The sequence below is a fragment of the Vicugna pacos genome, chromosome 26 (assembly GCF_048564905.1).
Source record: "Vicugna pacos chromosome 26, VicPac4, whole genome shotgun sequence".
Classification (NCBI taxonomy): Eukaryota; Metazoa; Chordata; class Mammalia; order Artiodactyla; family Camelidae; genus Vicugna; species Vicugna pacos.
In genome coordinates, this window is record NC_133012.1 from 5,248,829 (window position 1) to 5,263,286 (window position 14,458).

At 35.6% G+C, this 14,458-nt stretch overlaps 1 protein-coding gene across 1 annotated transcript in view; it reads right to left on the minus strand.

The window, feature by feature from the left end:
* The window catches only part of ADAM9 (ADAM metallopeptidase domain 9), a 69,146-nt gene that overhangs the window by 39,175 nt on the left and 15,513 nt on the right, over positions 1-14,458 (minus strand). Inside the window, exons 4-9 of the mRNA XM_072950205.1 lie at positions 10,846-10,924; positions 8,762-8,838; positions 7,537-7,732; positions 6,019-6,084; positions 3,896-3,967; positions 1,291-1,460 (exon numbers count right to left, since the gene is read on the minus strand). Coding sequence (XP_072806306.1) covers positions 1,291-1,460; positions 3,896-3,967; positions 6,019-6,084; positions 7,537-7,732; positions 8,762-8,838; positions 10,846-10,924 — 660 coding nt within the window. The remainder of the gene's footprint in view (positions 1-1,290; positions 1,461-3,895; positions 3,968-6,018; positions 6,085-7,536; positions 7,733-8,761; positions 8,839-10,845; positions 10,925-14,458) is intronic.

Sequence of the window (14,458 nt, forward strand, 5' to 3'; positions counted from 1 at the left end):
AGGGAGGCAAAAATTATTACGTAAAACATTTTTTTTGCAAAACGTCAGCCATCAACCAGAAAATTTTTAAGAAGGATGAAATTTTTTAATTTTTAAGTGAGGGTTCTGCTGTAAGTTTTGGGGATATATTTGTATTAAGTAATTATATAAGTTTAGGTTTTATTATGGTACCATGAAAATGCTGTGTAGAAAGAAGAAAATTTTTTTAAATATATAATAGAAATATCTCAAAGAAAGTTAAAAAAATCTATTACATCCATAGAATAAGAATTCAATTACATAAAAATGTTAAGGGGGATGAAAAAAAGAGCTTAAAGATAAGATAGCAGAAATGAAAAATGCAATAAAAAGCTTAGAAGATAAATTTAAGGAAATGTCCCAGAAAGTAGAACAAAAGACAATGAAAAGAAAGGACACAAAAGATAAAATAAAAACAGAAAACAAGCACAAGAAACTCAATAGCAGAGTAAAAGAAACTCCAGAAGAAATAAAGAATAAAGACAAAAAGGATGAAATCATCTACCAAACAATTTGAGAAAAATTCCTAGAACCACAGGACATGAGTTTCAAATGAAATTACCCACTGAGAACACAGCACAATGAGTGATAACAGACCTACAACATCAGGAAATTTAGAAGCCTAGGAACCAAGAGAAGATCTACAAGTTTCCGGAGGAGAGAGAGAGGAAAAAAAAAAAAAAAAAAAAAGGCTACCACCACCTACAAGAGATCAAGAATCAGAATGGATTAAGGCTTCTCAACCGTAATTCTGGAAGTCAAGAGATAACAGCCAGGCCTTCAAAATTCTGAAGGAAAAAAGTTTTCAACCTAGAATTTTATACCCAGCAAACTAACCAGAAATTTACAAAACAAACTAGCAAGCACGCCTCTGAAAGACTGAGTTACTGATGCCCTAGGATATTCAGAGGTCAAAGTGAGATCATTGTAAAATTCTGTTTCGAGTATGTGGAACGTATTTTCTGACATGTAAGAGGTGAAATCTTTTTCTTTCTATCTATCCTTTCACAAAAGGAAACTAGAAAACATGCCATACCAAAATGAGGAGGGAAACCCAAGGAAGAGGAAGAAGAGTATGGGGTAAAGGTCACAGGGGTTCCAACACAGAGAGGTCTTACTGGCAGATTGTCAGTTGTCTTATAGTATCAAAGTTTTCCTCATTGAAGTGAATGCTCAAAAACCTTAATAGAACATGATTCTAATAAAAGGAAAAAAGAAAAAAATTATTACTCTGACCATGTCATTAATAGTATAAAAATAAAACTCACTTACAGAATTAGCTGTGCACTGTCATGTCTCCGACGTGTTATAAGAAACTTTTCCCGCCAGTCTACAAAGCTCTTCAACACGTCACCAGCACCTCCATTTAGGCTGATCAGATTTCCATTTGTCCAGATCTCCAGTCCAACCAGCACAATTCGAATATTTAACATAATGTACATCTGGGAAGTAAACATAAATAAAAATATATAAAATACATTAAAGAATATGAGAATAACTCAGGGGTATATATTTTATATAATTTAAAAAAATTAAAATTCTAATTCAAAAAGATATACACACTCCAATGTTCCTAGTAGCACTATTTACAATAGCCAAGACACAGAAGCAACCTAAGTGTTCATAAACACATAAATGAATAAAAAAGATGTGGTATACATACACAGTGGAATACTACTCAGTCATAAAAAAGAATGAAACCTTGCCATTTGCAACAACATGGATGGCCTTGGAAGGTATTATGCCAAGTGAAATAAGCCAGACAGAGGAGGTCAAATACCGTAAGGTATCATTTATATGTGGAATCTAAAAAATACAACAAACTAGTGAACATAACAAAAAAGAAGCAGACTCACAGAGAACAAACTAGTGGTTACCAATGGGGAGAGAGAAGGATAGAGGGGCAATACAGGGGGAGGCGATTAAGAGGTACAAACTATTATGAATAAAGTAAGTTACAAGGATCTATTGCACAATACAGAGAATATAGCTAGTATTTTATAATAACTATAAAGGCAGTATCACCTTCAAACATTGTGAATCCCTACATTTTACACCTGTAACATATAATATTGTACACTGACTACGTCAATTAAAAAAAAAACAACATAAAGAATATGAGAATATCTTTTAACTTATAATTAATACAACTATTTAAATTAAAAGCAGGACTCCTCTCCTCCAATAAAAAGTTCTCTCAATATAATGAGATTCTAATCTCTCAAGGGTCTCAGTTTCCTCATGCATAAGCAAAAGTAATAAAAGTTCAAAATTCTTTTTAATCTTCCTTTCAAAAATCTGACAAACTCTGGATATTTAAAGTTTGGGGTATTTTGGTTCCAAAATTTTCCATAAATGAATGCAAGCCAATTTATCGTCCATATTTAGCTCACCTAATGTAAATATTCATCCATTTCACTGCAGAAACATCAATGAGTTTGAGTACAAGGTGCTACCCCAAACTCCTGTTGGCAGTGTAATGTAATACAGAGTGACCTATATATCCTTCTTATGTAAAATTCAAATTACATGTGCCCCAAAGGTTTCAGATAAAGGTTATGGAAATCGTATTTCTTTCACAGAGACAGTGTGAGGAATAAATGTTTTCATAAGTCTAAGGCACTCAGCTCCATTTCCAACCCATTATAAATACTCAGTAGAATGCCATCGTCATCATCATCATTATTGTGCTTGGTATTCGTATTAGGGGAACAATTTAGAAATGAAATTGTAAGAGTGTGTATTTAATTCTTCAGTATTTCACAATGAATGAATGAACTCCAAAGTCTCAAACCAAACCCCTCCCTCTCTCTCTGCCTCAGTCCTTCCCTCCCTTCCTCTCTCCTTCCCTCTCTCTCTCTCTCTCTCTCTCTCTCACACACACACACACACACACACACACACATTGCCATATTATGGTTTCCGAGTAGGAGGCAGCCTTATTTAAAATAAGATTCTCTCAGTAAAAATTCAAAGATCTTTTCATAAATGCCAAAGTACCCTAGCCTCCCTAGAGAAATAAAATTCATATTTTATGGCAAGACAAGAAAACTTTAGGGGGAGGGTATAGGTCAGTGGTTAGAGGGCGTGCTTAGCATGCACAAGGTCCGGGGTTCAATCTCCAGTACCTCCATTTAAACAAAGAAATAAACCAACCTAATTACATCCCCATCCCCAAAAATTAAATAAATTAATTAATTAAATTAAAAACTTTAAAAATTCTTCTCTGTCCTTTGGCCTCCTCTCTCCCCCAACTACGCATTGCATGTCTGCGTCACACATCCACCAAACCTCCCCCGTCGGCAAAAATACCTGCTCAATCACAAAAAGCAACATTTTCCTAGATCAACAAGATAATTCCTTAAAGATAACATTCCTTCTTGATCTCATAAGGCATCACATGACCCACCAGGATGACACTTAGCTTAGATCTGGATTCTGTAAACTGTCAACAATACATCATTTGACGTGCAGCCCTCTGTCTCAAAACACTTCTATAACTGTGTCTTGACTTCTAACTGGTGGAACAGTCCTCAGGGATTTCTGAGATGCTCTTCCCAGGTTATGATCCTCAAATTCGGCCCGAATAAAATCTTCGATTTCTTTTTTAGACCAACTGATCAATTTTTCGCTGACTCGACTCTAAAGTAGATGCTAATTTGAAATTTCCCGTCTGTCTCAGAGACTCTCAACAATTACACTTTCCTTTTAAACATAAGAAAAGTTAGGGAACAAATTAGAAAGCAGGTCCCTGAAAAACTGAGTTACTTAGGCTCTAGAATAATCAGAGCTCAAAATGAAACAACTCTGAAGTGCTGTTCAGAGCCTGTGAAAGGGGAGGACAGAATAGTCCCTGTTGATAGAAAATCCGACTTACGCTGTCCAGGCAGTTTGCCAAACGAATCATCTCTGCTCGCACTGCAGTCTGATTTCTTCCCATCGCGTCATACTGAAAATCAAAGAAGGCAAATCATTGTTACCAAAGTAATTTAAGAAAAAAAAATTTATATTCTCTCATAATGAAGAATCCAAATATTTCCTCTGAACCAAAAATTGAAGCATTTAAACATTCTCCTGCATTTCAAACGAATACGTCTAAAGGGTACATTTTAGTGACAAGTAGAAATAAAAGAAAAACAGGTACATATGTGAAGTGAATCCTAATGAAAAAGCATTGAAACTTTAATTTTCTCCAAATTAGTACAATTTTAAAATGAGTTTTGCTCTTAATGGTTTTTTTATTCATTTTAATGCAAAAACATTTTCAAGCATTTCACAGAGGTAGTTTAAAACAATCAAAACACTTAAAGGAATAAAAGACAATCTAAAAGATTTCCTGATCCTTTCACCTCCAAGGCCAAAGACATTTCAATAACCCATTTCTAAACTCTGGGCTAAATTAATAATCAGAAATTAGCCACTGTTCACTAGTGGAAACATTATACATAGATAGAAATATAGAGTTATATGAAATTTTAACCATTTAAACCAAAGAATTGATATGACATTCATTTCTTTGAGAACTGGCTAAATCCAAATGTCTATTTTAACATTATTTTAAAACAACCAATTTAATAACTAATTACAAGAAAATTTTAAAAAGAATGAGTGGTTTTGCCCTGTGATAAGGGCATTCATGCCAGAATATATCAGATTTTTTCAATTAGGCATTTTACCATGATTCTCCTAATCAAGAAAAAAACATTTTAATACATTTGACAAGCTTTGATTAGAGCAGAACCATTTTTATTTTGAACCATTTTTCTACCTATCTGGAGAGAGTAATAAAGAAAAACATTCCAAATCTCTATTTTTGTCACTTGTCCACAACATTCTACAGGAACTTTCCACTCATCATTTGGGACAGAGTTCATGCTTGTTCACACTGCCTTATGAGTCTTCCTTCCACACTTGAGGGTAATGAACCTACTATGAACAAATCCGAATGTATATCTACTTCTTAAAAATATGAATTTTTTTTCTTACCTCCATAGAATAAGGGATTTTTCTAAATCATAAAAATCCTCAAAACTTCCTCTTACAGCTTACCAGAAAGGAATTGTCAATCAAGTTACATTTCTACAAACAATTTTTCATACAACCAACCAAATTGGCAGTAATTTTGTGAGACAAAACATTTTAAATAATCTATTGGTAAAATTATACAGTGGCTATATCTAAAATTGATCATTCTGAAAATGCTGAGATAGAGATGTTATTCTTAGTTAAGTAAAGCACAACTTTTAAGTTGATGAATAAGGAAAACGCCCTGGTGTTGTCCCTTAGAGTGAAAGTGACAATAAATGCTGAGAACCATTCTCCTCCATTCCCCTCTAAAGCACGCCAGGAATGGAGGTTTCCCATCTCTTAAAGTAAATTATGGGTTATCCCAGATCCTTTCCACAGAGCAGGCTAAGAGGGTTAATTAGAAGCTAAGATGCAATAAATCAATAACTGGAAAAAAAAAAAGTGAAGTACCGGTTAGCCGAAATTCTAGCAAACAAAGCATTTTATAAGGCAAGAAAGCAATATCTGATTAACTGAGTTTATTACCCCAGTCCTTTAAATTAATCTGAAAAGGTCTCCACATCCTGAGAAAGCAGTACAGTTGCACTTAACAACTTCAGCAGGTGCCAATCACCCGAAAGGACAGGAAAAATAAAACAAAGTCACTAGTGAAAAATACAGGTAGACGTAAACTCATTTGCTACATTCAGCTTCTGGAGGTTATTATGAATATTAAGTATGTTTACAGGAAAAAAAAGTCAATTTTAGTTTTCATTTTTTTTTTTTTAATTTTACAAACCCTTGTGTCGAGGGCTGACTTTCAATAGATCGCAGCGAGGGAGCTGCTCTGCTACGTACGAAACAATTTTAGGTTTCAAATTACATTTAAGAAAAATCAACACAGATACACAATATTGCGTATTTCCTTCATGGGATGCTCACTTCTCGTCTGCTTTTCATGAAAAAGAAAAAAAAAGCTGTCACCGATCCTACCTTTTCCTTGTCTACAACAATGAGCAGCTCCACGTAGCGGGTCTGGGGCAGGACAGCTCTTCTTCTCTGTCAAAAACACAAACAACATAAAGGCAAAAAAAAAAAAAAAAGGTGTAAGTCTATATGTTCTTCATACACAATGATCTTACCTTAACGTCTAGTCATTTATTTCATGCCTGCTAAGAGCTTCAAAACATGATTTTACTTAACACGTCCTAAATCAATAAAGCCAAAAACACTTTTTTTAAAGTGATTATCTATCATCTGTACTGATCTGAGAAAAATTCTAGTTAAAGATAATACGAGTTATTCAAGTTTCCAAAGCAGAATTACCGATTTTCTAACATCAGAACTACACACACACACACACACACACACACACACACATATTTCAATAGGAAATCCCCTACTTTGCTGAGAGTGAGAGAAAAAATACCTACTAGTCCCCGAGAGCAGAAGGGCGGACAAGGTTTGCCGTTTAATTTGTTTGTTCTTGTCTTTCATTTACTTTTTCCCCCTCTAGTTCTATTAAATTATAATTGACACCGACATACTGTCCACTTTTAAAAAATGACTAGTTTTGTGATATTATAGAAACTTATATAAAATTTAGAATGAGCTAAAATTCCAATGTTTTCCGATGATTAAAGTTTTAACAGTCTAATCGCCAAAAGAATGCACAGCGGGAGAGGCAATGAAAATAATGCCATAAACTAGTATGAGTTAGTTAGGGCCACACATCTCTCCCAACCCGGCAACATCATCTCATGATGCAGAAAGCCGCCTTCCTGCAGCCGAGGTTGCTCTAGCCCTAGAAATGGTTCAGTCTAAGAGATCCCTGTGTGGAGAAAGCCAGGGAATCCAAAAGAAGCTTCAGCACATGAAAATGAAAATACATACGCATATGCAGGACTGGGACATTGTGCTGTACACCAGAGATTGACACATAGTTGACTCAACTTCAACTAAAATTAATTATTTAATTAAAAATTTAAAAAAATAAAAAACTACATGAATGCATGTAAAATTATGACTGTATTCAATGTAATTTAAAAGAGAGAGAAGAAAAAAAGCAGCAGCAGCCTCAGAACAGGGATACAAGTGTCCCTGAAAGACATCTGAGGTCACTGAAGCCCTAAAAACCCAATCTCCCTCTCTCTGTTGAGCTCAGTTTAGAGCCCCAGAAACATCATTCCAGTTTGTGTAAAAGGAATCCACATTCTAGGAAAAAAAAAAAAAAAAAAAAACTCCACTGCTCTCTAGTATGCAGCTATGACAAAAAGAAATAGGATTAGTGTTTAAGACTTAAGCCCTAGTTTTCAGAACACAGAAGCCCGACTGCACGCAACTTGGTGGTGGGAACTGCGTGCTGCCCATCTTTTTACCCACTGGTACCCACCACAATGTCTGGCACGCAGTTGGCGAAAGCACAGTCATGACAGGTATTGGTTTAATGCACAAACACACGATTATTCGAAACTTTAGTCTGAGCCATGAAGAAAAACATTATCTCCTTACTCGAAGTAGCTGAGTGATGTGATGAGGCTGGTCTTCTTCATCCCATGTGATTTCTTCCTCTACATCCTTGCCGGAAACCCCGCACTTCAGAGGCTCTTTGTGGACATTGTCCATTCGATACAAGATGTGCTCAAAACGAGAGCTGTTTTGCAGGGGCTCGATTCCATAACTGACATTCTCGATATGCAGCAATCCTCTAGTGTCATGTGACACATTCCCAATTTTTGAGAAGGAAAAGAAAAAGAAAAACAACAACAAAAAAATACACAGGAAAAAGGAATCAGAAAACCTGAATTCAAGTCCTAGTTCTCAACATAAGTAAGACACGATAGCAGGGTACTGAGAAAAACAGAGAGGTCTTAGAGTCAAGCAGACCTAAATTTATAGCTCAGGGCCGCTACTTCCTTGCATCACTGCCTGAAAGTTACTTAACCTCTGGGAAGGACCACCGTATAACGAAAGGCAATTCAGAATAATGGCTAAAAGCATGGAGTCTGGAGTCAGAGGACCAGAGTTCGAATCCCAAATGTTTCCTGCTAACCACAGGACTCTCCCCAAATTATTTAACTTCTGCCTTAACCTTCTCCATGGGGCTATTCTGAAAACTAAGTTATCTAATAGGCGCAAAACACTTAGAACATTGCTTGGTACACAGCACCTATTTTATAAGCATCATTACTTACATGGAGAAAATCACAGGCTTGGTAGATAGTTGGTTTGAGAATTGAAAGTAATATTTATTCGTTCAATCAATCATGCAACCAGTCATCTACCCCAGTGTCATACTGCCAGGGCCTTCATAAATTTAATTTTAATATTACTCTCACTTCACTTGGTATATGATAAAAATATGGAGAAAAAATGAGCCCCTCTTCATGGTCATTATGAGACTTAAATGAAAGACTATATGTGAAAATTTTCTAAAACTAAAGGATCACAGAAATTTAAAGTATGCTTTACTTTAAATAGCAAAACTTACTTAGCAGTCTCAAAAAATGAAATTTTTTGTTTAGCTATTAAAATTCATCAACTGTAGTACCATCCTAAACAAACATGCCAAGAATGGTACCTGAGCCGTAGCTCTAAATTAGATCCTCAGACACATCAAAGTAAAATCTACATTTACGCCCCACCAAATGACTCGATTTGGAGACAGAGATAAGTAAATGAGAAAGAAGGGAACAGAAAAAAAAAAAACCAAAAACTGATAAAGAATATTCCTTACCTGAGTCCAGAACAGTCACTAAGAGCAATGGATGAATCATAGACTCCTTCCACATATCCCCGATAATGGCAATGATTCTATAATGATAAAAACTATATTATCTTCAAATACTGTTAGGCTGCTGAAAATCATCACAGAAATTGCAGAATCAACAGAACTATTTAAAGTCACTAAACTGAAAATTTTATTTGCATCATCGGCATCTCATAATAACACACAGCATTCTTTGGACTATCTTCAGACTGTCCGCCATCACCCTGCAGCTACACAAATATTTAGGCAGAATTCCAGAGGATACTGAGTACAAACAGCTCTACCCCCCAATAACCTTTAAACCTAGAAGCAGATCAAGATAGCGTTACAACATGTTTAACATTTTAAATCACAGGCAATTCAAGACACAACAGCCAACTGAAATCGGATACAGAAGAGGACCTTGTGACAGGCCAATGATGCCAAGGGAAAAAAATTTCAGTTACTGCAAAAAAAGGGACTTTGATCAGGTGATTTTTCTTTTCTTCCTATAGGTATATTGATTATATTATTACTATTTAGTTATACATTTAGCATCTTTAAAAACTAAAGAGCTTTTATCCTTAATCTTGAGCAAGAAATTGACAAGCATATCACTTACTAATATCAGACTTTTTGTGCACACAATGAGGTTTTTATCATCTTTAAAGTAATTACAAAACACCAAAAAAAGAAGCCAAGGGGAGTGGGAGGAAGGGGAGGACGTCACGACACATCACCAGGCCTCAGTAATTAAAACAGTATGGTACTGGTGGTGCATTAATTGAGAGACCAACCAGCGGGGCAGAATACAGGTTTCAAAACAGACTGAAATACATATGGAACTTTACAGGATAAAAGTGGCATCTCAAATCACCGAGGCAAAGATGTACTTTTTAATAAGCAGTGCTCAGTCCACAACAACAGAGTCGGGAATCAAGTCCAAGCAGTGTGTGTCACCAAAATCCAGGCCAAGAAACCTCTCCAAGAGGAAAAAAAAAGCCTTTTTAAGATCACTGCTTTTGTGGAGTGGCATAAATTATGTGATCTTTGGTCTCATGCTGTAATAACCTTCAGATGGATGGCTGGCTGGATGGATGAATGGATTATGTGTGGTCTGGTTTATGCTATCACATACATTTAAGCTCCTCTAACTCTTCTGCTATTAAACAATGGACAAACAAAATACTACGATAAAGGAATTAGAAAATGGCCCAGAAAATGGTTTAAGTCAGCATTTCCTTGTTTTTTTAAAGTACAAATAATTAATCTAAAATAAAGGTTTTGCCTTCTATTTATTTGAAGAGTGCTGCAAAAGTGCATAACTCACATTAACAATTCCAGCTAGCAAAGCTTTACAAAGCTCAGGGGAAAAATAATACATGGTTAATGAAAACAAAGACTTCTTAAGAAAACTATCGCAAAAGAAAATAATATATAATACCTAACTGCCAAAAAGGACTGTAAGACACTCTTTCCAAATAAAACTAGAAATGTCGACGCTCTAATTAAATAACACATAAAGCCAAATTTGACGTCTGTCAATTATTTCAAGTATTCCTGGCTAGTTTTGTCCTCAAGACTACTCTATTCTCTGATGCAAAGAGGACCATACTTCTCTAGAAAAGAACTGTTTTTAGCAAAAAATTAGAATACATAATCGCAAACAAGTTGTTTGTTCTTTACTAAGTACTAATGGCAAATCAAATGGTTAAATGAGAAAGATGTGCATTCAGAGGTATTAACTTTTAGTAAAAAGTAAACTGAAATAAAAAATAAATCAAACTTTTCCCCCTTATAATCAGTGAGGATTATCATTAAATAGAAGATTATTTTCCTGTTCTGTAAAAGAATACTTGACTACAGAGTACCAGGAGAGCTGTAAGGTACAATTTAATCTACAGAAATGCACTCACCACTTCTACCCCAGGACAATTCCGTATGTTATAACATCAGAGGTGGCCCTTGGGGGTAGACAAAGGTAACAGTCCTAAGCACCTTTAGAAGAGAACTTACTTTAAAATTATAACTGTTTCAAATTCTGCTATAGGATCAAGAGGAAAATGTATTACCTGTGTATTAGGGTAGTCAGCAATCAGAGCCCCTTCCTTGTTGTAGGTATAAACTACAAAATCTTTGGGCAAAAGGTCTCTGCAAGAGGAATAAAACACAACATTTAAAATTATTTTATCTACTTACAACTAAGAACACAACGCATAAGGCATTAATCTTCAGAAAGATGTGCAGGAATAAAAACATTTACCCGATAAACTATTAAAGAAGGAGCTATCATAGAACTAAAAGCTCATAAACGGACTGGCATCTGAAATCACATGCACTGCTCCATCATAAAGAATAGTTAGGCTGCACATTTGTTCTCATGGTCGTAAAATGCTGGTTGCAAAAAAACACACGTAACATCCTAAAAGTTTTCTGAGACATCTCATAGGGAAAGTATAAATTAGGTTATATAGCACATCATCTTTCTAAAAGAAAATAAATGATTTTACTCTTTTAAATGTCCTATATAAAGAAACAGCACTCATTCCCTTCACCGCCTAAGTACAGGGGCAAAATCTGTGTCAGCTGTCAGAGGAAACAATTACTGCTGATTCCTGAAGCTTCCTGCCATGTTAAGGGAGATGGATGGTGTGAACTTCACGTGTAAAGACAGGGTTAGCTCTGCTAGAGAAAAATATACCCAATAACGCTTGTTGAAGATGGTAAGGCAGACTTTATCACTGAGATATGTATAGGGACCACTTCAAAGGGAATTTACAGGGGGATGGGGAGAAAAAGTCGGCTCAGCTCCAAATACAGCATGGCCAAGTGGGAACTGAAAGCCAAGAACAGGGTGAGTGTCACTGGATGGAAAATTACTAAGAAGAAATATCAGAGGTGAGGGACATCCTATCTAAACCAACCTGACAGATTCTTGCTGAAGACAGGCCAGCGTGATCAGACATCGCTGCGGGGGGTGGGGGTGGCAGGGGGAGGGGATAATGAACCTGATCAGACATCCAGAGTGATCAGATATGTGAGGAGGGGTGGAGGGCCTTGCTGAAACTAGATTTTACAGCAAAGCGCACTGATGGACCTAGGAGAAGGTTCAGGAACCTGACTAAAGTTTGCTCAAGCAAAGAGTCTTTGTCTCCCCTCTTGTTCAAGAAAAGAAGAGACTTTCTTCTTTCCTCTGAGTAATACAAGCCCATTTCCTCATTCAGTTGTCTTTTGTTCATTACAGACCAGTTGAATCATTTATTGGAACTTGGTAGTAGAGGATATTTGCTGGGCGGTGCCAGCAGTCAGGAATCTAATGAGGGGAGTTGCTATGAAAATAAAAGAAAAACAAAGATTAACAGACAGAAATCCAGTTTCTGAGTCGAGTGGGCAGCGATCAGGATTTTTCAGACCTGAGTTTGGAGCATCTTCAGATGGCAGAGTGAGGATGGTACTGACCATCTGACAAATGTTCCTGGTTTGCAGTTTGAATGTCTCTGGCAATAGCATGAGATATTCTGATGAGCTACCTGAGTGCTCCAGAGAGCAGGAAGTATGAAGGCTGCTCATATGTGATCTGTTGTAATAATTTTTTTGAAGTTTCTATCAGGTCTTCCAGCTGCGGTCTGCAGAGCTTCAGGATAAGGACAGTTTTAGCTCTCAATGATTCCAAGTCAGAAATGATAAAAATTGGAATCGCTAATTTAGAGAGTTGTAGCCTGATACTGGAGAAAATCAGAAGAATTCGGGATTTGAGAAAGCTGGCAAAATGTCCAAGATGCAAGGAGCAAGGGGGGTTCATTAGAGTTTTCCATCGGAACAAAAAACATTCTCTCTACAGCCACCCCCATTTCTGTGAAAGATAATCAAAGTAACACTAATTTGTTCGCAAAAAGTAAGTCTGGTCTCATTAAACTTGGCCTGGTTGTTTACACTAAGTGCAGCAGAAACGGTGATTGACCACACAGGTCCTTGTTTGAGCTTGCTTTGCTGGGACAGTTCATAAGGAATCTGACTGTACTTTGAAAAGCTTCTCAAGGCTAAGAAGCCAAGTCAAGCACTCACCACCAGACTTTGCCTGAAATATCTAAAGATTTGGGTGAATTCCTCTCTTCTCGAGGTCCCCAAAATATCTTGAGGCTCCTGGGCCTGCCAGAAGTGACCTTCCTGACTCACCTGTAAGGCAGGAAACCCTTTAAGCCTGGTTTTTCCAAGGGAAGCTGTATGAACATTTAAGTTGCCTCCTTGAAAATCAACCTTAGTTCCTTAAAGCTATCTAATCATATATTATTCGATACATCATTCTCAAATATGACATTCCTATCAAAGCCATGGTAATAAAACCAAGGTTTCCAATTGTTTCTCATTACAAAGAGAACAGATTTTTATTGAACTTATGCAAATAACTATATTGCCATGAAAATAAGATGTGTTTAACACATCGAACAAGCCTAATTAGCTAAACATCTCCTTTTTTATAAGGAGAGAGACAAATCCTTCGAGATTTTCCAAGAGCCATCTAGGAAATCTCAAGTTAGTTTGATGTCAAAAAGATTCCACTTAGAATTTGATTTAAGGAAGCTGTTAAATATGCCATGTTTGAACAATTGACTAAATAGGATTACAGGTGTCACTGTGACACACTTAGCTGTCCATTTAACCAGTCACAATTAAAAGATTTCAAAGGCAAATACAAAAAGTTACATAGTTATTAAAAAAAATCTTAGCTTTTTTAATATTAAGATTTGGTTTTCTTAAATAATCAAAGAGCTGATAAAGACATGACACACAGGAAATTATCTTAAAAACACAAAATCTCATCTTCCCAAGCGGTTTACTTTAAGTAAATACCTTTACTTTTAAAGGTAAAGAAAAACAATTTTTTTTTTTACAATTTCCTATTTAGAGCAAACCAATAAACTAAAAAAAACCTGCCATTTTAATAGAGAGAGAACATCAAATTCTGGGTTTTTTTTTTTTTATCAGTGTACTACTAATGCTAAGGCAAATTTAAAAAAAAAAAAGAAAAAACCTTACAAATAAATCCATCCAATATTAGCCAACTTTGACTACCTAAGGAGAGATTCCTTTCCACAAACTTCCCAAAAAATGTTTCTTATATCACTTAGGTTTTGTCCTACTTTTTTCTTCTTTCTTATTCTGAAACGACCAGTCATTCTACTTTAAGTCAAAATTATTCTCTTTTCCCCTTAGCAAAACACATTCTTCATACTCTTTCTTATCAAAAACATCTTCCTTGCATAGTTTTTTTTTTCTTTACCCTTACTATTCATAGCAGTTTCATTCACACATATTGATGGGATTTTTAATCATCAGTGACATGAATTTTCAGTAAAAATTAGGAAGCAAACTGCCTGCTACATACTACTATTTTGTAGAAAATTCATGAATACATCATTTCATAATTTCTAGAGACATTTCTTTCTCACAGTACAATTTGTCATGCTTATTAACAGACCCAAATATATTAAGCTTCTCTATACCATACAAAAATAAGATGCCAAAAGTAAATAAAATCAAATTTATCTTCAGCAGTTAATATTTCAATATTTTCTCTTATTTGGAAATTGTCTAGATAAAGATACCCATCTTTAACTTCAACTTACTATAGCTTTAAGGTTTCAAGATACAAAAAAAGTTTTGAAGCTATTTTTAAGGAGATAT